Source organism: Fopius arisanus, unplaced genomic scaffold (genome assembly GCF_000806365.1).
Source record: "Fopius arisanus strain USDA-PBARC FA_bdor unplaced genomic scaffold, ASM80636v1 scaffold00018, whole genome shotgun sequence".
In the NCBI taxonomy this organism is placed as follows: domain Eukaryota; kingdom Metazoa; phylum Arthropoda; class Insecta; order Hymenoptera; family Braconidae; genus Fopius; species Fopius arisanus.
Window position 1 is genome coordinate 66,101 of NW_011887757.1, and position 24,817 is coordinate 90,917.

A 24,817-nucleotide genomic window follows, 5' to 3' on the forward strand; every position below is an offset into this window, starting at 1 on the left:
TATCGAGATTCTTGCGGTTATTGATGATTATCTCGGAAATTCGGGGTGATATCGACATTTTTGTTATGACCTTTTTTGTGGCGGGGATCGAGATCTACGAAAAAGATTCTACCAAAATTTATCTATCTCTTCTAGATTCGGAAATATCCTTGAAATAATTCTGTTGCATCGAGTGATGTACGATTAATCAAATTAACAATTCTTCTTAATTATTGATTTTTCGGGAAAACTATCGGTTTCAGGTGAAATCGGTAGAGGACTTTTTTGTAGCTCATGAAATTTTCAAGGGAAAATGGCTTCTGATATTTCGTCTTGACATCGATAGTTTTCGAGATTTAATCAATCGATGTTTCAACGATAAAATTCACTTTTGATAACTCGATATAAAAATTCCCCCGGTAGACGATAAAATCCCGGATAACTGAATCATTATTTATACCTCGGAATTGATTGCTCTTTGATTGATCATTTTTCACTCTACAACATTGTAAAACATCAATTTTTTTTCGTCAGACAAAGTTAAATCGTTCCTGGAATTTTTTTATGCGTCAGTCCCTGACTCGCGGTCAAGGAAACGAGAGAAAAAATCCGAATAATTATCGCCATTGAGGTTTATTTATTCTAATATGAAGTGATGTCAATATTTCTTCGGTGTCTTTCAACAATTACAAAAATTTTGCTAACAAAAAAAAAACATCAAATGAAAAACGCAATTGCAGTTTTTATCATCGCAGTTGATTATCGAATTTCGTCGTTTATTCTACAGATGGCGTTTAAATATTCTTTTTCGCAATAGAATATCTCCAGAAGAATGCCCCGATGATAAAATTCCATTCAATTTTTATTCTAAAATTTTTCATTTCCGAAATAAATTCGTCATCGAAAAAATGTCTAATTCGGCGCGAGTGAGAGCTGCCCTTTTGATTCCGAATATCTCGAGATGGGCTGAGTGAAATTTCTCGATTTTTATCTCAAACTCGAGATTTCCTCGCGATCTTCAAAACGAGACGGAATTCTCCAAAATCGTATCGTTGTATACCGGCGGATAAATAATGAAATAAAAAAACGATTCTCGTGACAAATTGATTCTTCCAATATCGATCTAATCCCGGAGATCGATATTCTATCGATCGGGCAATCTCGATCCTCAATGCTCTGTCAATATGTCATACATCTTCTCATTAATATCCGTCATAATAAATTCCACCCCCCAAGCATTACTTTATCAATTACCCACAGCCGCGGAATACAAATGGACGGTGAAAATTGAAAAATGATCTTCGAAATTTGTCGCGAGATCTGTAAAAATGATTGAACATTTCAGGACCACCTTCGGCGCTTTATGAGATTAACATAAACACCTTAACCACCCTGTTAGCTTGTCCGAATACTTTTTTTTTCAAAACCGCTTTCAAGTGCGCCGAAGAGACCAATGACTAATGATCTGGCGAGAATTTTTTTAGACGAGAGGAAAATTTGGGAGAAAGGCGCGGTGGTGGGGAGAAATTTCCCCGGTGGGTAATTTCTTGGTGGAGATAAATTTCGGAGTGTCGGAAATTTTTTTTGGGGAGGAATTTAGTTTTGAGTGTCGAGAATTCATTTTTTTTTTGAGAACTCATTGTTTTGAAACGAGAATTCATGTTTTTTTTTTGTTTAATCATGAATTAATTATTTTGAAGGATGAATTCAATTATTTAGATCAGGAATTGATTATTTTGAAGGAAAAATTCATTTCGTTAATTCAAGAATTCATTTTCATGCATCAAGAATTCGTTTGTGCATCAGGAATTTATTTCCTTCAGTCAAAAATTCATTTTCTTAAATCAGCAATTAATTTTCTGGAACGGATAAAAATATTTTTGAATCAAGACTATTTTCTACAATCAGAAATTTTATATGTTATCTCCAGAATTTTTATTTCCTCTCGTGAAAATAACGCGAAATCTGATTTTGAAAAAAAAATTCAAGAATTCCGTTAATTATCGCGAATGAAAGCTGCAGCGACTGTTAATGAAGTCACTCCCCCCCGGGCTCATTAGGCGACGGTATTGATGCATAATCTTCGTTACTAGTCGATAATTGCGGGGATGGGACATCCGTGGATAATCCCAGAGTAATGAGACATCAATTGCAATGGAAATTGAAAATAAAGAAAAGCGAATGCCCGCACAAATGGTAATTCACAGAAATATCTCTGGATCTAAAGGAGATATCGAATTTTTTGTGATAACCTTTTTTCTAGCTTTCAATTTTCTCTGCAAAAAAGGTCGTGACGAAAATTTCGATTTTCGCGCTAGATTTTGAGATATTAATGAATGAAGTTGAAGTTGGAAAAATTGAGAAAATTGATGAGAATTTTGAATTGAACCCGGCCCTGGGAATTTCTGGGGTTTCTATTTTTTTTTTTTTTTCTGTCGATCGGACTCTTGAGATTTGTCTTTTGAATTCTCAAATTTGGTTTGCACTGAATTTTGTAAACCGTGAGGGGAAATATTTTGACACCGACGGATGTCATTCTGTGATCGATGCCCATTCCCCCGTGATTACCCAGTGAATTGCAGTTCTAGCCAGAACGAGGAACAGGAACACGTCTGAGATTTCAGTCTCTGATTCTCACGAATGAATTCCCTGGTGTCTCCCTGAGATTGTGCCAAGAGAAATCATTAATATTCAGCGATTTGTCGTCGCGTCGGAAAATCATTTAATTTTTTCAAACAACCGCAACCCCAATCCAAAAAAATAAACTAATAAAAATTCCAACTTGAAGATTTTTTTACTTAGCTTCATTACCCTCCGAAAATTGCAGATTACATAATTATTCAATTGTTGGAGAATTGTTAATAAAAATTCAGGAGCGAAGAGAAAAAAATTGACTAATTGAATTATCAATACGCGGATTTTCGAGGAATATCTCAAAAACCACCAGAAATACAAAAATTTTCATAGATACCTTTTTTGTAGCTCTCACCCCCCTCACCAAAAAATGTCCCACTAAAAATATCGCTATCTCCCCTAGATTGCCCGATATTTCCCGAAAAAGGCCGTCGATCCATGGAATCCACTTCTGGTCGATGAATTTTTCCTCATTACAGGCGATATTTTTTTTTGTCCGTCGAATTGCCACACCCCAGAGGGTTGGACGTGAAAATTTGACGAGCCCTCGGTGAGGGTTTGTAATTTCCATGTTTTTAATTACCCTGCGTAGTAGAAACGCGCACATGAACCCCTGGCAATGGCGGCGGCTTTTTCCGGGGCTCCGTTGGAGGGGGAGGACGATTATCAGGGATAGGGGGATAGGGGGAGGGGGGATTTTGATTAATGATTCTGATGGGATCGAAGGAGAACGAGGGGAACTCGTATCCTAGGGGACGCCAGCCGCTTTCATACTTTCCGCTCGTCTCTGAAGAAAAACGTCTTTTATTTTCTATTTTTTTTTATTTATTTCTCATTTTTTTATTTTTACTTAATTAAACGCATTGTGGCTCTCTGAGAATTTTCATAGGAAATTTATGTGAAAAAGACGGAAATTATGGGGAAACGGGCATTTTTGGCGGGCGCTGGGCTGAAACGAATTTTTTTTTTTATTTCACGTTTGGGATCACAAGGAGAGTGTGGGTATGAGCTGGAGGCATTGAAAATATTTTTGAGGCGGAATAATTGTTGAGGAGCGGAAATTGGGAATAATTACCGCCTTGATGGGAAGCGGCTGGTGTTTTTGGAGTGAAAGGACGGAGAAAGTTGAATTTTTCTTGATTGGGTTATCCAGGGGACGAAATAATTGTTGTGACTAAATGCGTTATTATATGTCAATCAACACGATTATATATTGCTCCAAGTAAATAATAATTGAAGTGAGCAATTGGTATGTGGAGTGATAATGAATATTGTAACGCGTAAAAATTTTGAGACGCCAGAAGAAATTTCTATTTCTTCACTATTAAAAAATGGCATTAATTCGCGATAACGGAATCAGAGATAAGGGTAATTGTTAAATTATTTTGATATCACCAAATCCGTTGAATGTGACATACGAAAATGTAAATTTAAATATCGGCATCATTCAAGGTGCCAAGATTAAATTCCCTGATCGATGTAATCATCTCCTAGTTACCAATTTTTTAAATTAATTCATCAAAGTTTAAAATTTCTCGACTGGGAATTGCATTAGGTTTAAAAACAATACGACTCTGATATTTCATTCGCATTGATGCACCTCAGGGAGAAATAATTGATATTAACCGTAAGATTTCATCTTGTCCGATATTTGAAGTCACATCAATCGACCGCCGCGCGTATTTAAAATAACGGAAGTAATAAACGCGTGATTTATTCTGATGCGCGTGAGGTCAGTGCGTTGAAGCTATTTTTCATTTCAATACATAACGATTTATTGTTGAAGTGACGGGTTTGAGGTAAGAGTTGCGGTTGGAATAGCAAAGAAAGGCTTTTTCGAGGCAGAAGATGGGGCGTGACGCACCCCCTGAGGCTCCATTAGCGGTCGATTCTACAGTTTTGCTCCACCGCAAAACCTTAAGTCCCATTGCAACTATACTAAGTAATTTATGGGGTTGTCGCCTAGGGATTTTCTGAGACCTGAGAACCCCTCAACCCGTGACTTTTCCATTATTTTACAACTTCTCTCACTAATTGCCGAGTCAATAAGTCAGTACTCGCCCACAATTACCGAATTTATTCTCCCTTTTTAATCATTTGCAAATTCAAATTTAAATAATAATATCAGGAAATATTTAGGAATATTTACTCAGTGAATAACGAAATTTAACGGAAAAAATGTACGATATCGTTACGTTATTTAACCCGAACAGGTAAAATATCCCCGAATATTCTCGACTTGTGCTTGATAAATAACAAATTCATGAAGGTCCAACAATTTTTAATATACCTAGCGCTCGTACATTCTGTTCCCTAAAATTTCTGAATCATTGGGTAAAAATGACGGTACGACTTGTCGACAAATCGGTGAGTCATTAGACCAGTAATTTTAATTAGACTTTTTTAATTATATATTATATTATATTATATACATTATATAATTATAAATTTTAATTACAATTCACGTGACAATTCGTCCAATTTTGAATCCAAATTTTATCGATTCCCCCCGCTGATTACAATTCGCCCCATAATTTTCACGTTACCCTCCGGTAATTTTTACTGGAACTCTCTGTCCGGATCTAGTTTGGCGTGGGTTTAAATTTGTCGGCCATATTTACTGGTCTCAGCAGGGAATCCATGCCGCGCCCACAATTTATCCCATACACTATCGCCTCATGTATCGCACCTAAACAACACGTCCCACCGCATAAACATTTTATGTATTAAACATGAATATTACATTATCTCGTCGATAAATTTCATTGCGCCAGAGGATCCCCATCTCTGGGATTTGACGGGGGACTAGGAGAAAAAAAAAAAAAACAATGGAGAAAGGGCAGAATCCGTTCCCGACGGGCAATTCTGTCGGAGAGAATCGGTTCGAGGATTCTGTACAAATTGCTGGGTAATCTTGTTAACGGTCTCGGGGGATGAAGGATACCCGTAACTAACGTAACAACCCTTTTCCTCGAATGGTGGGATGTACCTGACTCCCAGGAGTCAATGTAATTTCTCTAATGGATGTTGAACCGTCATTCACCGCAAGTCCACCATTTTTCCTTTCTTATTGAAGAATACGAAAGGTCTTGGAAAATTTTCAACACGAAATTTCGAGATTCTATTAATCTCGCCAGCGAATTCTCAATTTTTTCCGGAAAAATGGATTTTTCGGAATTTTTAAAATGAAATTTATGGGTTCTATTGATTTTAGTATGGAATTAGGAATTTTCAACGTGAAAATTATACTTTTCCGAAATTTTCCGAATGAAATTTTACGTTCATATTAATTTTTTTGATAGGTTGCCATTTTTTAAACCAAAAAGCGAATTTTCCGAGGAAAATTCACGGATTCTATAAATTTTCTAATCAAATTGAGAATTTTCAGAGTGAAAATCATATTTTCTCTCATTTTCCTGATAAAATTTTCAGTCTCTATGAATTTTCCCAACCAATTGTGAATTATTATCGTAAAAAATGAATTTTCCGAAATTTTCCGAGCGAAATTTCCAACTTGTTTTAATTATCCCATCGTAATACGATTTAAAAAAATTCAAAAGCCATTTTCTCGAGTGGAAAAAATGTTGAGCGGAGGTAATCGCCCGATTGAAGAGAAATCGTTAATTATAACTCAAGAGCAATCTCTAACCCGACGACAATTCCGTCAAACGATGCGAAACGCTCAGATGTTCCCGTAATTATTTTTCCAGTTCCACCAGCAGGTGAAATTGGAAAGTTGTCGTCTTCCCACTTGGCAAAAAAGGTCGGAGTAAAAATGATTCATACAGTTTGAACCGATGATTGTGTCAAATGACCGGTGAAAATTGTTCAAATTTGTTCCGGTTAATGCCCGGATGTTTTGTAATTGAAGGAATTCACTGAGTTAATTATCAAGTGCTCGGTCGTCTCAGGGAATTGTTGATTATTGAATTATCTGACCGGATGTTACAGGACATGGATCTGATCGAGGTGCTGTGGAAGCAGGATGTTGATTTGGGACTTCCACTGGTGGATCCGGATCAAGTGAGTCAGAGTCCATCGACTTCGGAGAAAAGTTCACCGGATGAAATCGAGAAACTCAAGACTTTGGAGGCAATCAATGCATCGAAAATCGAGGTGAGTTGGATTTCTCCGATTTTTCAATTTTCAAAAAAAAAAAAAAATTCTTCAAAAATTCACTTGATTCAAGTCGAATGACTCAAAAAGTTGATCATTTGAAATGGAAATATCTCGAGTCGAGAAATTTATTTGAATCAAGTTGAAAACTTGATTTGAATCAAATGGAAAATTCAACTTGAATAAAGTTTATGACTTGACTTAAATCAACTTGAAGTTCGACTTGAATCACGTGAAAGAATTCTTTCGGATCAAGTTGAAAATTTGACTTGAATTAAATTAAAAATAAATAAAAATAAAAAATAACTTGAGTCATTTGAAAAAATGGACATCAGTCAAGTCGAACTTGATTTAAATCAATTTTAAAAAATAGCAATTAAAAGTCAAATCAAGTTAAACCGCCTAAATCATACAATTGGAACTCGATTGACCCAGATTTTTCGACTTGATTCAGACAATCGACTTGAATGACATTTTTACAATCCGTGCCCTCACCTCCAGCGATATTATGATTTCATCAGGCCCAAACGGGGTATTTAGTGAGTCCCCCGTGATGATTATTGACTCAGACCCCACGACCAGATAAAAATGATCCTTTTGGAATTGTCCATCGTCTCCAAAGGAATTCCGGTTCCTCCGGGGTGGCTATCTCGTCGAGATATCTCGATTAAAAAATTCCACCGATCGATATATCTGTCGCACAACTCGGTAATATCCACTCTGGACATTCCAGATATCACAATCTTACTCGCATGATCCCCCGATAGGTGGGGGACTTGTGACTTTATCAGTAGTTCAGCAGCAATCGGTCAGCCCCTGGGAGAGTGCACTAAGTCGATGGATCCTTGAATCGTTGGGGCAGATTAGACACGTCCCGCACTAAAATCCCCATCTCGTAATCTTTAAATCTCCTCAATCCCCTTATCTCGCTGAATCTTCTGACCTGCTTTGGGGCCTTGACTTGGCGCCAAATCTCTGGTGCTTCTTCGTGAATTTTTTTCTCACTCCTGAAGTGAATGACGAGATTTTACGCCTGATATCTCCGAATTTAGGGCGAATAGCGAAATTTTTGTCGAAATCTTTTTTGTAGAGCTAGCTAGGAGCTACAAAAAATGTTATTACGAAGATTTTTGTATCTCTCATTGATTCGGCGATATTTTGGAATAATTGAGTAGCCAGCGGTGAAGCGATTTGAGTCGATTTTTCTTGATGATCCGTTTTCAATTAATATCTCGGAATTTAGGACTGATAGTGGAATTTTTGTTAGAACCTTTTTTGTGGAGCTAATCGCCAGCTGCAAAAATGGTCGTTACAATAATTTTTGTATCTCCCACTGATTCGCCAATATTTTCCAATAATTCAATAGCGAGTGCTAATGAGGCCCGGACCGATTTTCTCTGTTGATTAATTTTCAATTGATAACTCGGAAGTCAGGGCTGATAGTGAAATTTTCGTTAGAACCTTTTTTGCAGATCAAATTGAGAGCTACAAAAAAGGTCCTTACAAAATTTCAACTCGAACCGAAATTTCGTAACAATCAATCATCGCTAGGAATTCATCCGTCGATAGAGCGCCAATTGTTACCGATATTTTGAAAATGAATGAACACAGGGATTAAAGAAGTGGATCTTGACCGAAGATCTTCAAAGGCAACTCGAAATGTCGGACTGTACCAGTTAACAAAAGGCCCACCCGACAATGACTCTGCATTGGGCCCTCTCGAGACGCTCCTCATTTTTTCATATTCGATTTTCATTCGTCTCTGTCTTCCTCCTCAGGGTATTCCCGATGGATAACACATTCTAATCCCTTTGTAACGAAATTACACCGACGTGGAGTCATTTTATTATCCATCAATAGAACTGTATCAATACGGGAAGGGACATGGAAAAAAATTCCAGTGCGTTAAAAAAAATATCTGAATTTACGCCGCGATCGGTATCGAGAAGATAGAAACGGTAAAATCGTTATAGAAAATTGATCTAGGGTCGACGAACAATCTTAATCATTGATAAGTGTAATTAAACAAGAAGCAATTAATGAAAAAAACATTCCTTGGAATTATTTTATGATTTTGCGATTGCAATCAGCGCCGCCAGGCGATGGCGTCTCTGTACTATAATCATAACCTCTCAAATTACAGAATGGAATATATTTAATAGAATAATTCGGTGGAAATATATAGTTAGACGATTATTTACCCGTGATTATTGAAGTTAATGATTTAACAAATGATAAAGCGATGAGTACATCCATTTTTATTCCCAACAAAGGGGAAAAGGAAAAAGGGGAAGTCTCGGTACAAGATGATAAATGTTTGTAAATCGCGTATACCCCAGTGGAATCTAAAGAAGGGTGCGTTCTGAATGGACCAGTTCTCGTTGGTGTTAACGTGTGAGTGGAGGAGGCTGGGCCACAAAGCATAGACCTGCGAACACGAAGGAGATTGGAGCAGAAAAGACGACCGGGGATATTCCACGGGGGGTTGAGGAGGGGGGAGGGGGGGAACAGGAGGATTCTGGGGATGTATTAATGGTTCTGGAAATTGAAAACGCGCCAGGCGAACACAACGAGAGTGGGCGGCACTCAACGGCCTTTTGCCCTCTTTTTTTTTTCCCCCATATCTCTCTCACTCTCTCTCTCTCTCTCTCTGATGATGTTCCGGGAATCTCTGAAATAATCAAAATGGCGGTACTATTCGATCATTATTTACGGATTGATGAGGAGAATTGATGGACGACTTGGATTGAAAATTTGTTGTTGAGGAAAATAATGAAAAATTCATCCATAAATCGTCGATTTTTTTTTTTAACTTTCAATCCTCTGGTGGTATATCAGAATTGAAAATAACGCAGCACTCAACAACTAGAATAAATGATGAAAGGGGGGTGGGTGGGATGATGGGAGGGGGGGGTGATGATACGGTGCGGTGGGAGAGGGTGTAAAGGGGATGGAGAGGGGATGGCGAGAGAGAGGGCAGAGAGGGAAGGGAAAGGGCGTCAGTCGGGTCTCACTATCAGGGTCTTGCGTTTATGATTAATGGTACTGATGGAGTACAATGGTGTTTTCATTAAACTCATTTCACTGGGTGGCGTTTCAATGTGATGCCCTGTACACTGGGAATCCCTCCAGCAATGTCCTTTATTCAGGGTACGTGAGGGCCCTTTGATTATGACATCTCTATGATGTCTGCACCGATGGGTCGAGAGGATATTTTCATGATTCGACGATTTTTTTTAATTTTTCATTCTTTTCTCTTTGGGATTTATGGGTGAATTTTATTTATGTATTATTTATTTTTATTCTTTTTTCTTTTTGGCAGGACAAGGAGGAGACGGAGGAGCTGAAGGAAGAGGATCCCTGGGCTGGACTGTCTTACACCATCGACTTGGAGACCGGTGAGTTATTTATATTAGTATTCTTTCATGTGTCGAAAGGTCTCGGAATTATTATTCAGATGCACGGGGAGAAAAGTCTACGAAAAATGCAAAATTATAGGATACCAGAATTTCTTTGGTTGACAAATAAAAATTGTTATTAATAGCGTAAAATTTACGAAACAGCACTATAAAATTTGAAAGTCTATAATTTTTTATTTGAATTTGAAGAAAAAATTGATAGAAATCGTTTAAAAATTCCTATCCAGACCGATATTTTTATTTGTACTCTCTTTCAATTTTTACTGTGCTACAGCATTTTTTCCAAACATTTTTTAACGCAATATGATTGGTTGACGATGAACACCGAATGTTCCCGATCCTTGCCGAAGTTGAAATTTTTACTTGGCCGATAAATACGTTTTTCCCGTCTGATGAAGAAATTTTGCTGGATAGCAAGTAATTTTTCTTATACCTGGAATTTACACCGAGATTGTAAAACAGCACAATAATTTTTATCGGAATGACACTATAAAAATTCATAGATTTTTCTCTCCGTGTGGGGTTAAACAATAGGTTAATGTGAATAAAATCCAACGCGTATTGATGAATATGTGTAACCGTTACAAGGTGAGAATTTTAATCGGTAATTAGAGACAATGGAGACAATGGCACTGCCCAAACGGAATCGAGTTGAAAGAAAAATATTTTGATATCCAATATGCTTTGATATCAACCGCTCGTGAAAATATTCCGACGTAATTAACCAGTTGATGTGAGAAATTAAGCTCATGCGAGACGCGCAATTAACTCAGTTGAGGAGCGTTGCAGAATGCATTTACGATGCGTTAACTATTTTGTCGTATGTTGATGCGAGTTTGTGGAGGATTTACCTGGGGAGTGGCCTCCAGAAACCGGCCTACCTTTCTCCAACCTCTTGTCTCTCCTTTCCCCTCATCACGGTTGAGTTTAATTACATTCTGGGGAAGTCACTTTGTTTTTATGTCCGTCAATTCACGGATTTTATTTTTGGGGGGCTTCAACCGAGAGAAGTATTCAGTCAAAATTACAGAATAAATATTTCGACTTGAACTTTGAATTTTCATCATTTATCTCATCCTCGCGATATCCATTTATTTATCATAATGAATAATCAATAAATAAATGAATAATAATAATAATAATAAATATTCACGTGAAATTGCAGAATTTTTGGAATTTCATGAAATATATCAAAAATATATGAAATATCGGTCCATTTAATATATTTTCAAAATTCAAAAAAATACACGGAAAAAATATTTCTCATTGAAATTTTTATTTTCATCGATTATTCATTCCTCTCGATATAGATTCATTCGTCACAATAAATAATTGATAAATAATTGACAAATAATTGAAATTGAATATAATTAAAAAATTTGAAGTGATTAAAAAAAATTGCAATTCTCGGAATTTCCGGATTTCTCGTGTTATCAAATTATTTATCAGTCAAATAAATCGATGAGTAATTGAAAAATCAAGTATTCGAAGATTTGACGAAAAATTTCTATCAGTTTCGAAAAAAAAAACGGAAGAGTCCATCAACCAACTGCGCGTACACATGGCGCCCGCCATTCCCCTCCGGTATATTTTTTATTCCCGATAAATTCTCATTGTTCTGCGGTTGTGTATATTACACACGTACACACCCGGAAAAGGTAATAAAAATAATCTCCTCAGTGCGCACGTGGCAGATGTTTTAACGTCGAACATGACGCATGCGTCCGCGGTTTGACGTACAAAGCCCCGCCCTTTTCTATATCCCGTTGAAAGACTGGGGCAATTGATCAGCCAATCATGTGAGGATTCGTGGGGGGGAAACGCCAAGGGCATGCGCCACCACTCGATATTCCACGGGAAAACATTGAAAATCCGGGCAATACCGGGATAAACGGTAAAAAAACAATTGATCTATGTTAATTTGACCTTTAATATTGTCTTTCACAAAAACAAAGTGACGGGTTGTTTTTTTTTTTAAACTTTAGGGCCGTAGATTTCGAAAGTTATGTTCTAGTCGATTGATCGAAGGGTTACACGATGAGGATCGAGGCATTTTCACCAGTGCCACACCCAAAAACTGTTTTTCTGATTCAATCTGGAATTTCTGTTTGATATGAGTAGAATTGAATTTATCAGATAGTCAAGTTGGGGATTTGACTTGAGTAAAATTGGGAATTAAACTTGAATCAAGTTGCAGATTCAACTTAAATCAAATTAATAATTCAAGTTGAATCAAGTTGAAGATTTAACTTGAATTCAATCGATGATTTAACTTGAGTCAAGTCGAGGACTTACCTTGAATCAAGCTGAAGATTCAACTTGAATCAAGTTGGAGATTTGATTTACTTTCACCTGAGGATTTTACTTGAATTAAATCGAGAATTCAATTTGAATCAAGTTGAAGATTTAACTCGAGCCAAGTTGAAGATTCAACTTGAATCGAATTGATGATTCAACTTCAATCAAGTTGAACATTCGACTTGAATCAAGCAAAAAGGAAAAATAGAAATTTCACCCCTTGAAAAATATAAAATGGCCTCGATACTTTCCGTGTCACAATGATCGCCGAAGGAACAAACCCGCGGACTATAAATGAGAAACGAGACCGATTGTCGATACCGATCTCCACGAGTATGAGCTCAACGGTGGGTCCACCGTCTCCTAGAACTCAGTACCGCATTACATTTGACACAGGGCAATAATAAAAGCATTCTCCCGACAATTCCTGGCCCTGAGATATCGAAATACTCCGGTGGAGAAGAGAGAGGCAAGACTCATTACGGAACAATCTCGATGGGTCGATCGATCGACTTGAGCACTCGGTTGTATTGCTGCTTGATTAATGGATCATCCGCCGGTTTTCGATAGCAAAAACTCCATTTACTCCGATTTTTTTTCTTTACCCAGACGATCAGGGCGGAACAATTCACTCGAGTCAAATTTTATTTCATCTTCAAATTCAAATATTTATATTATTTTTCATTATTTATTGATCGTGGGAAAAAATTAGACGCGATATATTGATTTTTTGACGCGAGACCCTCGTGACGCGGTCTTTTTTTTTTTCTATGGGGAAAGCTCCTCGAGCAGTCGAGTTTTTCGAATGACAATTGACATTATTTATTATGACAATTGACATTAGATCGTGTAGATGCCGGTGGAAATGGTCGGCGTTTGGGCAATCGAATGCAATTTATTCGAAGAGGCTTTTTAATTTCCGCTTGATGTTACAATTTGTCACGGTTAGACCCCAGTAATAATGGAATGTCTGAGTGGAGGAGAACTCGAGAGAGTGGGGGTAAAAAATTATTGGATATATTTTTGATGAATTTCGTGACAATGGCGGCGATGGATACGCGGGAATCCAATAATTTCGTTGAATCTCGCGATTTAAAATTCATTGGTCCGCCATTTTTTTATTGATTCTCAAAGATCTCCCCTGATCTCGGGAATTAATTGAACGCCATTTTACTCCAATTTTTTGAAATCTCGATTTTTAATTATTTCTTCATTTTGTCGCGAACAAATATTTCCGGTTATTCACTATTTATTTAATCAAATAAGCGGTAAATAAATAATAAATAAATAGTATTCAATATTTTCCGAAATCTGAGACTCGATTTCCAATTTTCCACCTGAAATTCTAATAGAATCTGTATAACAAAATTTTCCCGTTGGTCGGAGGCGTCGAGTTAATAACACGAGGCACTCCTCACCATTCCGTTCCCAAGATTTCTCTCTTATTATTTTTCAACATCGAAAAATCGGTATTCACCGGTCGTATATATAAAAAAAAAAGAGCCGAGGGAATTCATCTCCCGCAGGGCGGGCCAGAAATTCTCGTCTGGATCCCCCGAGGGAATCAATATTTTGTGGACAAGAGTCACGCGTGTTTTGTGCCGCCATGTTAGAATTCAACGTCGAGAAAATGGAGTTTAAGCCCCACGGGGTTTTATAGTTTTTCTCCCCCGTTGGAAAAGGCGCGGGCCAGCTGCCCTAGCACCATGGGTTTTTCGGTGTTGTTGGACGCGAATACTTTAGGGCAGAGTGACTTGCCGAATTTACCCCTCTTTGGGGTAAAACGCGAACACGCACCATTACTCATATCGTGGCTGGTTGCACGCCAACGTTGAGCCGACACACCGCTGTCGGCCCCGGGGAATCATTCCGCTTGGTTTTTTTTTTTCCAGAAGAAAAACCACTTTCTCAAGAAATAGACTAGTTTCCCGTACCGAAAAAAATTTTAAAGCAAAAAAATTCCCATCAATACTTAACAATTAATTATTAAAAATCAAACGGCACCGTCGGCAAGCGATTTGTTATTAAAACATGAAAAATATGATTATCCACACCGCGACTTCCTAGAAATATAAATTCCAAGTCCAACGCATATACTTGAATCAAATATAAAATCTACTTTATTCGCGTATTAATTTTTTTTTCAATTGCGATATTTCTAATTACCCGATTTTACTCTGACGTTTTAATACCAGTATTGACTGCTCGCACCGTCAGTAAATAACGCAAGTAGTGATGGTTAAATGGAGATGCACATTAATGCAATCGATACCATCATTAATCTCGGTATCCAAACGGTACATACAGCTTTCTTCAGCGACATTTCTCCGCAATCTCTGGTGAAACCGATTGAAACATTACGAGACGCAGCAAAATGGAAATTAAGACGTAAACGACATGTCGGGTTATTACAGGAATGGAGAATTAATCGCCTCGGTGTTGCCTTTTTTTTTATTCTCGAAACTTTTTGACGTTCGTACATTGTTCAATGATCCCGGTTCTTCTCACCGATTATTCGAATCCTCGGCTATTTGGGATTCACCGTGAGGAAAGGTGAACAACAGCTTTTGCAGTGTCATTCATGGTCAACTTCAAAGTCGGTTCTTGTTCTGTTCTCTCGCCCGTCTCAATTTATAATGTATGAGGTATTTATTGAAACGTTTTAATCTCAACATCTTACAACAGCAGCACGATTTCGTCATTTGTAATCATTTGTTTATTCATTGTTCTCAAAGTCTGATAATTCGTTAGACATCCACATCACCACAATTCACCTTTCCAAAGAATCTTCTGCCGAATCAACTGGAAAGAGCTGTGAAGGACTTCATTTGACTGAAGCTAACTCGTCCGAATCCATTGAAGATCCAGCGAAAAGATGAGTTTCAATCATTCGATGACATCTGATTGTCATTCACCGGTCGCTGAATGACTGTTTAACATCGGCTGATGGATTTTCGTCGAATCACGTACACAAAACCTTTCCAAAACTATCTAAATCACGATGCATGATGCAGCTTAACAGGTGTAACGCAGTGGCGAATTGGCGGATGACGATGAAATATCCCAAGAGCCATTTCGTAATAGATACCTTGCCCTTGAATTCCCAACGAGTGTTGGCTCATGCTGGGTATTGCAAGTTGTCATGATTTCGCGCAAGCTCTTTCAGGATCAGTGTGTCATGCTGGACCCTTACCCCGTCTCGGTTACAACAGTTAACCCGATTTACGATGACACAGTGTCAGGTATAGGTTCCATAGCGCCACTCGATTCTCCATTTCCAAAATAAAATCATTGAACAATTTCTTCAAGAAGCTACAGTTTGATGATAGCCGGGGCTGGATTAAGTGCTTGTGCTTCTGGAAGTGAATCGTTACCTGGGGATTTTACTCGAGGAAAAAAAAAAGTGGTTTGACGCAATAATGACAGGTTGGAGGTTGACTGGATGGGCTGATGGTGCTTGAAATGACAGGGCTGACCTCAAGGCTGATACATATCTATCCTAAATCAACAAGATCCACCGGCGATGGTCAGCTTGTTGACGCCTCGCTACTCTCACCCTCATTGTACTCTTTTATTCTGTTTGGCTTTGCATTCCGAACATCGAGAGCTTAAGAAATTTGTCGATTCTTCTACACATTCTGGAAATTCTTCTTCACACAGAATTGAATGCACCTCGTAATGCCCCAATTCATCAAGCGAAGTCAAACAATCAGTCGATTTCCACTGCATCAGATTTCCCTGAATATCTCGGAATTCAGGACTAATATCGATTTTTTTGTCATAACCTTTTTTGTAGATCTGATTAAGACCCGCAAAAAAGGTTATTACAAAAATCCCGTCATCTCTCTCAGATCAGGAGATATTTGTCGTGAAGTTTTGGATTTCACCCGGTTGTTGTTGAATTTATTCATGAGATGATTGCTCTTCGGTCAGGGGTTCTGGTCTTTCATAATCACTCCATTAGAGATTATCCTGACGAACCTTCTAAGGATGCGAAAGCAATCCCCTTGAGAATATCTATCCAGTCTAATTCACTTCTCGTCTATTGAATACTCGACAAAACCCGGAAGATGAACTGGCGTCACGTGCGAGTGGATCCATCCGACAGATATTCAGTCTTCTATGTTGGTAAAAAATAATGGAAGGGAGGCTTGATAAAAAAAACCAACGTAAATAATGGGAGAGGAATGGTAAAAGCTTTTCAACGAGCCTTCGGTAGCCGTCGCAACGTATCTCCTTCGCAGGAAAAAAGTACAAATTCACGCAGGCACTATTATTTATCCCGGTATATTCCGGTGGACCCTTTTCCGGTTGCTGGATCACACGGATGGAAGATACATCTCGCATGGAAGTTTCTGTTTTGTCTACTCTAAGAGAATCCAGGCACTGGGACACGAGAGTGATTTGCAGATATCGGTTAATAAATCAGAATACGGGATGAATCCATCAGCCATTCTATTACACTCCCGTAAAACAATGAAATCCAATTCTGGATCTCATAATTGGTAATTATTGATCAGCTGACCATCAAGGTCACCACCTGAGTTGAGAGACGCCACCGGGAGGTGGCGCGACACCCAGAAAATCTCTGAACACTCATCACTTCTTTATTAAAAAAACACCCTCAATTCATAAATCATCTAAACAATGTAAATATGCAAAATACATGAATAAATCCTGTTAAAGAGACAAAGCCGAGAGAACAATGGACGCCTGTAGGACAGTGAGGCGTCTTCGGCGGTGCGGCGATTTTGATACGCGAGCCCTCACAGGATGCCACGGGCGGTAACATATAATTATTCCTATCAATGACGCCATTGTCGCAATCAGAGGCGTATTATTATTTTGATGATGCCCGAAGGTTGTGTCAAGAAACAGGTTCATTAAAACCCACCAGATGGTCAGCCATCTTGAGAGTCCCCGAGGGTATAAAAATTCAAACGCAAACGCATCATCCGAAACAATGAAAAATCACAAAAAGTCACGATAAAAATAATTCACACAATCTCCAACGGATGATCAGATCAGTAACAATCATCGGCGAATGGTACCAGCAATAGCGACGACAGACTGAATGATATCAGTAAAAGAAACAGTAATTCAACTTGGATTTAGATACAATCTCAAATCTAGCTCTCCAGGAACACCTGTACATGAATTAGACAGTTTATCGTTGACAAGCAGCATGCGCTGTAACAAAAAAAAAAATGTGTAACAAAAAGTAGTGCGTTTCCAGAAAGAGCCTTTCTAAAAACCAAATAATTACCAACAATATCGTACGATCTTCCGTCGAAAGTAGAACCTATGATATATGATTCATGATGAATTAGAGTCGTGGGGGCATGGCAACGATGCATACACGGCTCTCAGCACAGTGGGGTACCCTGGAGAATGGATATTACGGGTAGACCTTTCCCCCTCTTGGCCTCCAATCCTCTGGTGCGCATTGTCTGGCAGCCATGTTGAATTGAGTGCCAGCAACATCGTGATTGGTGGGTTTTTTAGCCAGCGATGTGTACCCTCGCACCCCTCTTCAGGTACAATGCCGCTTGGCCCCCTGTACCACGGGCCAATACCAAGATAGTCTATCAGTTGTCCTCTTGCCTCTTTCATCATAACCATCATCCAGGGTGTCTCTTGCCCCAGGAGTTCCAATTCGTGTCAGTGATCTAGATTCTTCAGAAACAATCGGTGAACAATTTATTGGTGTGCTATCAGTGAAGGTGAACATTTTCATCAACATATTGTGGTTTGGAGGTACCTTGTGAGGGCCGTCTTTGGATTATTAACATTTGGATTAATCTCTGCAAGGTATGTCGTCTAATCACGAGTCTTTTACGGTTGGGGATGAACGGATTCTCGTGATAGGGTAATCGATGATAGGGAACAATCGGTCAATTATCGAAATAATTAACGATCCGACGGGTCTTGGTCACTCCATTATCCGATATTGAAACACCAATTCCATTATTGCGTGAGAATTCTAGGAGTGTGAACAAGACGTCACGAAAGTCCTCGGATGCCAGATATATTTGTCACCTGGTGCAGGACAATGTATGCTGACGGCTACATAGAGATGCATTTCACGTTGGGCTCCAACTGTTCTCGAGAAAAGAAGCGAAAAGTGTCTAGTAATGCAGGAATTATTATCAGTGGTCGTTAGGTACCAGAAATATGAGAAATGATCTGTCAGCGTGGGTCTCGTCGGGAGGAGGACTTTGAATAGGAACCGTGGAATTGAAAGAGATTCGTGTATTAGAAGGCCAATTTTTCATTCGTGATACTGCAAATTTTTGAATACCATTTTTCCGTTGTGGAGGCAGACATTTTCGAGAGATTACTATATATTTCGTAGTCTTCATCATTCTGATAGCGAAAAGGAAAAATGACTTAATTCAGGAACAAATCAGAACCAAATCCAAGAAAAATGTGCCAAATTCATTTAATCCTGATTAATCCAAACTTTTGATGTCAAATGACATTTCAATGTCTCCCCATAAAATAATGTGGGTTAATATTATCCTGTTTTTCACATGCAACATCATCGAATATGAATACTGAATTTTCCTGTGCATCATTGGAGACTTCGATGCTCGAAGGTGAAAATAGGAATGACTCGTTGAGTAATTGTCTCCAAATTGGTGGCAACCTGGAGGAATGGGAGAGGATTTAAGTTTGGAAAATGAGATTGAATTTTTTTTTTTCATCTTGAAACCCATCGACCACTGGAAATGGCTTGGCCCGTCGATTTTTGACTGGGAGATGCCGAGTGGAGGGTGGTACCGTGCCTCTCCAATTTACAGACAGCCATTATCGTGCGGTCGGACGCGCATTTGGGCCAGACAATGGCTGCTACCACTCGTTAATGTAATAGGCATCGAAAAAGGTGCGACCTTCTTCCTCTCTCACTTCGTGACGGACTCAAAGTCACCGGCATAACGAAAAGCCTTTGCCTCACGTTTCCCTCTGTCTTTTATTCTCAGGATTTTGTTTCTCTCGCTCTGGTGCAGGTGAGGACTACCTGAACCGAAAACGCTTCAACGCGTCCGACGCTTCGGGGAAATATTATTTTATCCGATTATTATCTTTAATAACAAGACCCGACGGCCTGTGGAAAGACTTTTTATTCGTATGTTTTTGTGATTCCCAATTGAGGAATTATAAATTTGGAAAAATTTCGGAAACAGGTTGAACTTTTTTTTAACAATATCTTTTATTCAAGAGAATTAATAATATTTTCGAAATAAAAAAAAACTCAATAGCAGAAGGGCATAAGTCGCTAAAATTCCATTCAACTAAAAATAACGTTTGATAATTAATTATAAAAACTTCTTCTCAATTTATTTAATTAATTTATGAATCCACAATTAATTAATAAAACTCAATAAAAGGCCGGAATAAATTAATATTAGTAAATAAAGTTATCGATTTTTGGCGTGATATTTTCTTTTTGAAAATGAAATTTATGGAGCTCTTAAAAAAGAGGTAGTGGTCGTCGGTAGGGGAAGATCGTCTCAGGATTGGTCAGAGGGCGTGGACCTTTGGGTTCACCAGAGGTAGCAGGTGGATCCTAGATGACAACCCCTCTCTCTCCCTCGATCAGTTCCTTTTTTTCTTCACCGTTGAATTTTCACGTTCAGCCTCTGAAAAATTTACCTGCTCGTCAGTTTTCAAGTGGCGAACGGCGCCGATGCTCGATGATTTCAGTCGAGTCACAGTGAAATGCATATTTTTCCTATATTTTTTTTTTACCGTGCGCTTATCGATTTTTTAATGGAAATTTTCAAACCACGAATTTAGTTGGATAGACTCTCATTGTCGGGGTAATTAAAGAGACTGTGGGAAGAATTAATTATTAATTTGTGATTGTGGGAGTTCCTGGGACGTGTGGAAAGTTGAGGTGAAAATTCCGTTAACGAAGGACTTGTGAATTTTTATTCTGTGTGAAAAATATTGTTGTTATCTCGGTGTTGAGAGTTGATTGGTGAACAATTGATTGATTATTACAGGTGAATATATACCCACGGGTAGTCCGAGTGGTTGTGGAAGCAGCAGTGGAGAAGGTGGAGATCAATTTTTGGGTGGACCATCGCTTAATCTAGAATCACCGATCGGTCTCACCGATGATTCTCTAGGATTGACTGATAGTCTAGGTCTTGAAGATGATTTTGCATCGGAATTGCTGAGTGATAGTTTACTCGGTGACGGGGTTGAGGGTCTTCTCAGCAACGACTCGTTGGGTCTGCCCGACGGATTCAATCTCGAAGAGGCACTACAGCTCGTCGGCCTCAATGAGGTCCAGCCAGAGGTAAATATTTTTCATCGACATTTAGAATAAATAAGATCACTCAGTGAATTTCAATTACTTCTCCCTGACCCGCATCAATTTGAATGAAATATCACAGTCGTATTTTTTTTTTTAACCTAATGCAATCTCTAGTCGAGAAATTTTAAACTTTGATGAATTGATTTAAAAAATTGGTATCTTGTCACCTCGAATGATGCCGATATTTAAATTAACATTTTCGTATGTCACATTCAATGGAATTGGTGATATAAAAATAATTTAACAATTACCCTTATCTCTGATTCCGTTATCGCGAATTAATGCCATTTTTTAATGAAGAAATAGAAATTTCTTTCAACGCAACTTTCTCACTGCTATCTGAAAATTTTTACGCGTTACAATATTTATTCTCACTCCGCAAACCAATTGCTCACTTCAATTATTATTTACTTGGAGCAACGTGTGATCGTGTGGATTGATTTAATAATTAAATTGTTAGATATATAGATTAATTGATGATTCGATATTCTTGGAATTCAGGAAATAAAGCAAGAGGAGAAGAAGAAGAAGTTAGACTCGGCGAAATCAAGTTCTTGTGATCTTCCTGGTGGCAGTGAGTCAGAAAGTGATCTCAATTCATCAAGGGACGATCCCGAAGGCGACGATATGATTCACACACCGCAGTTCCATCATCCCCATCATTCCCACCGATCCTTGCAGGTGAGTCCGCCATTTTTTTTCTTATAATGCAATCACTTTGACCTGGAGGCTCGATCGAAGGACAACTTTAATGAATGAAAAATAGTATTTACTGTTTACTCTGCTGTTACTACTTGAAGGCGCATGAGACTGGATTTTTTTGTCTCAATGAATCACGATGAATATTCAAAAAAATGCATTTTGAATGGAATAACTACTGGGAATTTCTGGCAATTATCGCAAAAATAGATTCTACGCTTTTTTCGAATTCTCAATAACAACCGGAATTATTATTGAGGTCACGAAAATTCGTGTTCATTTTGAAAATTCAATTCGAATCATTTATTCGGATTCAATCAAATTCAATATTTTTTAAAATACTTTTTGAGAAATCTCGGAATTTTTTCCATTTTCAAGATTTTTCATTCAGAAATAGTGGAATTCCCATAAAATTATTATTAACAATTTCATTTGTTTGTTACACCTATCCAAAAATCAATGCATAATATTTATAAAATTATAAAATTAATTATTAATTCCGGCATCATCCGAATTTACTTCACGAAAAGATTTAAAAAATTCGTAATGCCAGAAAAGTCCAGGGTCTGACCGACTTATCAGTAACAACGAGACCAACTGCGCACCCCATGCGCCGAATTTGAATTTGGCGGTTCAAGTTGACCAATGAGGAATCAGTCCCACGCGTTTCGAGATATTTCGACTCGGGCGAACTTCATTGTTGTGCCTCTACTTCCCGAACTAGGATAACCACGAAATAAAATATGAATGCGTTTAACCTTTAATCATTCTAAGCGGTTTCTATAAAATCTCCGGAGTAATTTTACCAGTAAAATCGTACAGATAAATCTCCGACAGAATACACAACGCGGTGCGCGCGCAGTCGCGCGTTTTAGTCTCGTTAGGTAAAAACTTGAATTTATGAAACGGCAAAAAGGGAAGATGCGGTATCCGAGTGCAATATCTCCCGTGGTTTTGTCGAAAATATCCGTAATTAAAGGTTGCCCTGGTGATACGCTCCCTACAATGATATACGAAGTAGGAAACCCGGTAGATAAGAATACGATGGTATAGCGGATTTTCTAGAGGCGTATGAGCCGTGTAGTTAGAGCGGCGTTTACGATCCATAAACAGGACATTCATTATTTACAACTGCGACCACGAGAATATCCTGGTGTGTTGATGCACCATTGGGGGATTGCACCGAGAAGAAAAGAGAGCTTAGGTACCATACCAGCTTCAAGTATATACCGGCATCCTCAACCCAACAATTATACGTCGTAACTGTGGCTTAATGTAACGAGTCGATGTGCAAGTTTTGTTGTTAACGTGGAAAAAATTACTTTTTCACCTTCTGTCAGTGGCTTTTTTTTACATCTTTCTTTTTCTCCACACCTTTGGCCATTTTTTTCGGCGGCTGTGGCTGACGCATAATCTTGGGATTTATCTCGCATCTGTTGATCGTAGATAAATATCGCGGGGTTTTTCACGTTAAATTTCACGTCCATTCCGCGAAATAGAAAAGCATTTCTCCGAAGTATTTTATATTCGCGGAATTGACTGATAAAAAAACGAGACGATTTCGGGGATTTATTTATTTTATCGATGGATGCATCGGGAGATTAGGAATTTCAATTGATCTGTGAAATCTATTGGAAATTTTGAATCCTCAGGTTAAAAAAAATTGTAATCGGAATGTTTTTTCCAAATTTTCAAAAAATTGTTTAGACATTTTTTTTATGAAACAAAAAAAAATCGGAAGACATAACAATTTTATTTTTTGGAAAGGTTTTGAAAAATTTTTCAAAACATTTCCAAAAAATACAAATTTTTATTGTTTCAAAAAAAAAATTCTGAAAAGTTTTCCCGAAATTTTTGGAAAATTTGGAAAAAATATTCCGATCACTTTTTTTTCCACCCGGCTCGTTAATTAATTCTTGATTTTTTATTCGTTTTTACTGCAATAAAATAAATCTTGAATTTCAATGAATCCTTCATTGCCATTAATAATTCCTCAATCATTATGATTATTTATTGATTTTCGTTTCAACGAATCAATCAATAAAATCAAATGAATTCACCCTGAGGAGTAAAAAAATAAAAAAATGAGATAATAATGTACTAATTGCAGATGACACGATTTTGCACGTCTGATTGACACTCATTAGACACCCGATTAATGTTCATCTACTCGTTCCAACAAGCATTGACTGCCCCTTCAATTATCCATCTAATTATTCACCTAAAACCCCAGATAAGCCATTGATACCGCGTCTCTCTCCTGATTTAGATGCCATTACCGCGGATTCTGTAATGCATATCCACCTTCTAATGATCTTTCTCCGAAGCGGAAGACACGTTACGGTACGCATTCGGTCTGCGTATATCATAAAGTATAAATACGTCAAGGTGAAATTTATCGCCTTGGCCTCTTCGTCCTTAAAGATATGCGTGTCAGTACCGTATACAGGTATATGCTTAAACCGTAAGACTACTAGTAATCATGGAACAACTATTATTCCAGTGGATAGTTACAATGTGTCCCATTGCTACTTCAACTTCTGTACTTGTATCCCATTATGCAACTGATTTTTACAATTTATCGCTGATTATAATTGCCATTTGTCAGCAAATTAGGGTTATCACGGGTTATTTATTGGCCTTTATAATCACCGGGCGTCGATTCGAAAGGAAGAATATTTTTTAGTCTGCATTTTCATCGCCATCCAAAATATTTAGTCCCATTTTTACCGGTAAATTCATTACTGCATCAATTAATTACCTTTTTTTAATGATAAATTGATGATTATTGAGTCGCGGGGAGATTAACGAATTTAGGAAATAATTGATTGAATAATAATCAATTCAATTTGTCTGTCAATTTAATTAAATCGATGACGCGTGAACGCCTGAACGCCTGAACGCCTGAACGTTCAAATTAAATAATTAAATCGTTTTGATTTTTCATGTGCGTCGAAACAATTTTTATTTCAATAAAAATATTAAAGTAGAAATGGTTTTTAATAGATTAAAATGTGAGATTTGACAGAAAAAGAAAAATGTGAAAATGTGGAAATTCTGATATTTGATTGCATTGAGGATCTGGTAATGATTTTTTTGGTGGCTATTGCGATTGATGAGTCCCATTTTGAATCCGATGATCGGCCATGATTTCCTGGCAATCAGAGGACATGAACGACATTATCATTATTTTTCACGTGACATTGACATCTAATCTACACTCACCGGCTGTCACATCAGCCTTTCCCGTCCGATTACCGAGGAATTTTATGGGGTGATTTTATATCAAAAGACGAGGGTCTATTTATGGAAGGTGTTTGAAAATAAGACGCCATTTCTGGTGACA

At 37.9% G+C, this 24,817-nt stretch overlaps 1 protein-coding gene across 1 annotated transcript in view; it reads left to right on the plus strand.

Annotated features, from left to right (window-relative positions):
• Window positions 1–24,817, plus strand: part of cnc (cap-n-collar) — a gene marked incomplete in the record, with an annotated part of 55,746 nt that overhangs the window by 7,694 nt on the left and 23,235 nt on the right. Inside the window, 4 exon segments of the mRNA XM_011300480.1 lie at window positions 6,565–6,729; window positions 10,052–10,127; window positions 20,456–20,754; window positions 21,274–21,453. Of these exon segments, the coding sequence (XP_011298782.1) occupies window positions 6,565–6,729; window positions 10,052–10,127; window positions 20,456–20,754; window positions 21,274–21,453 (720 nt within the window).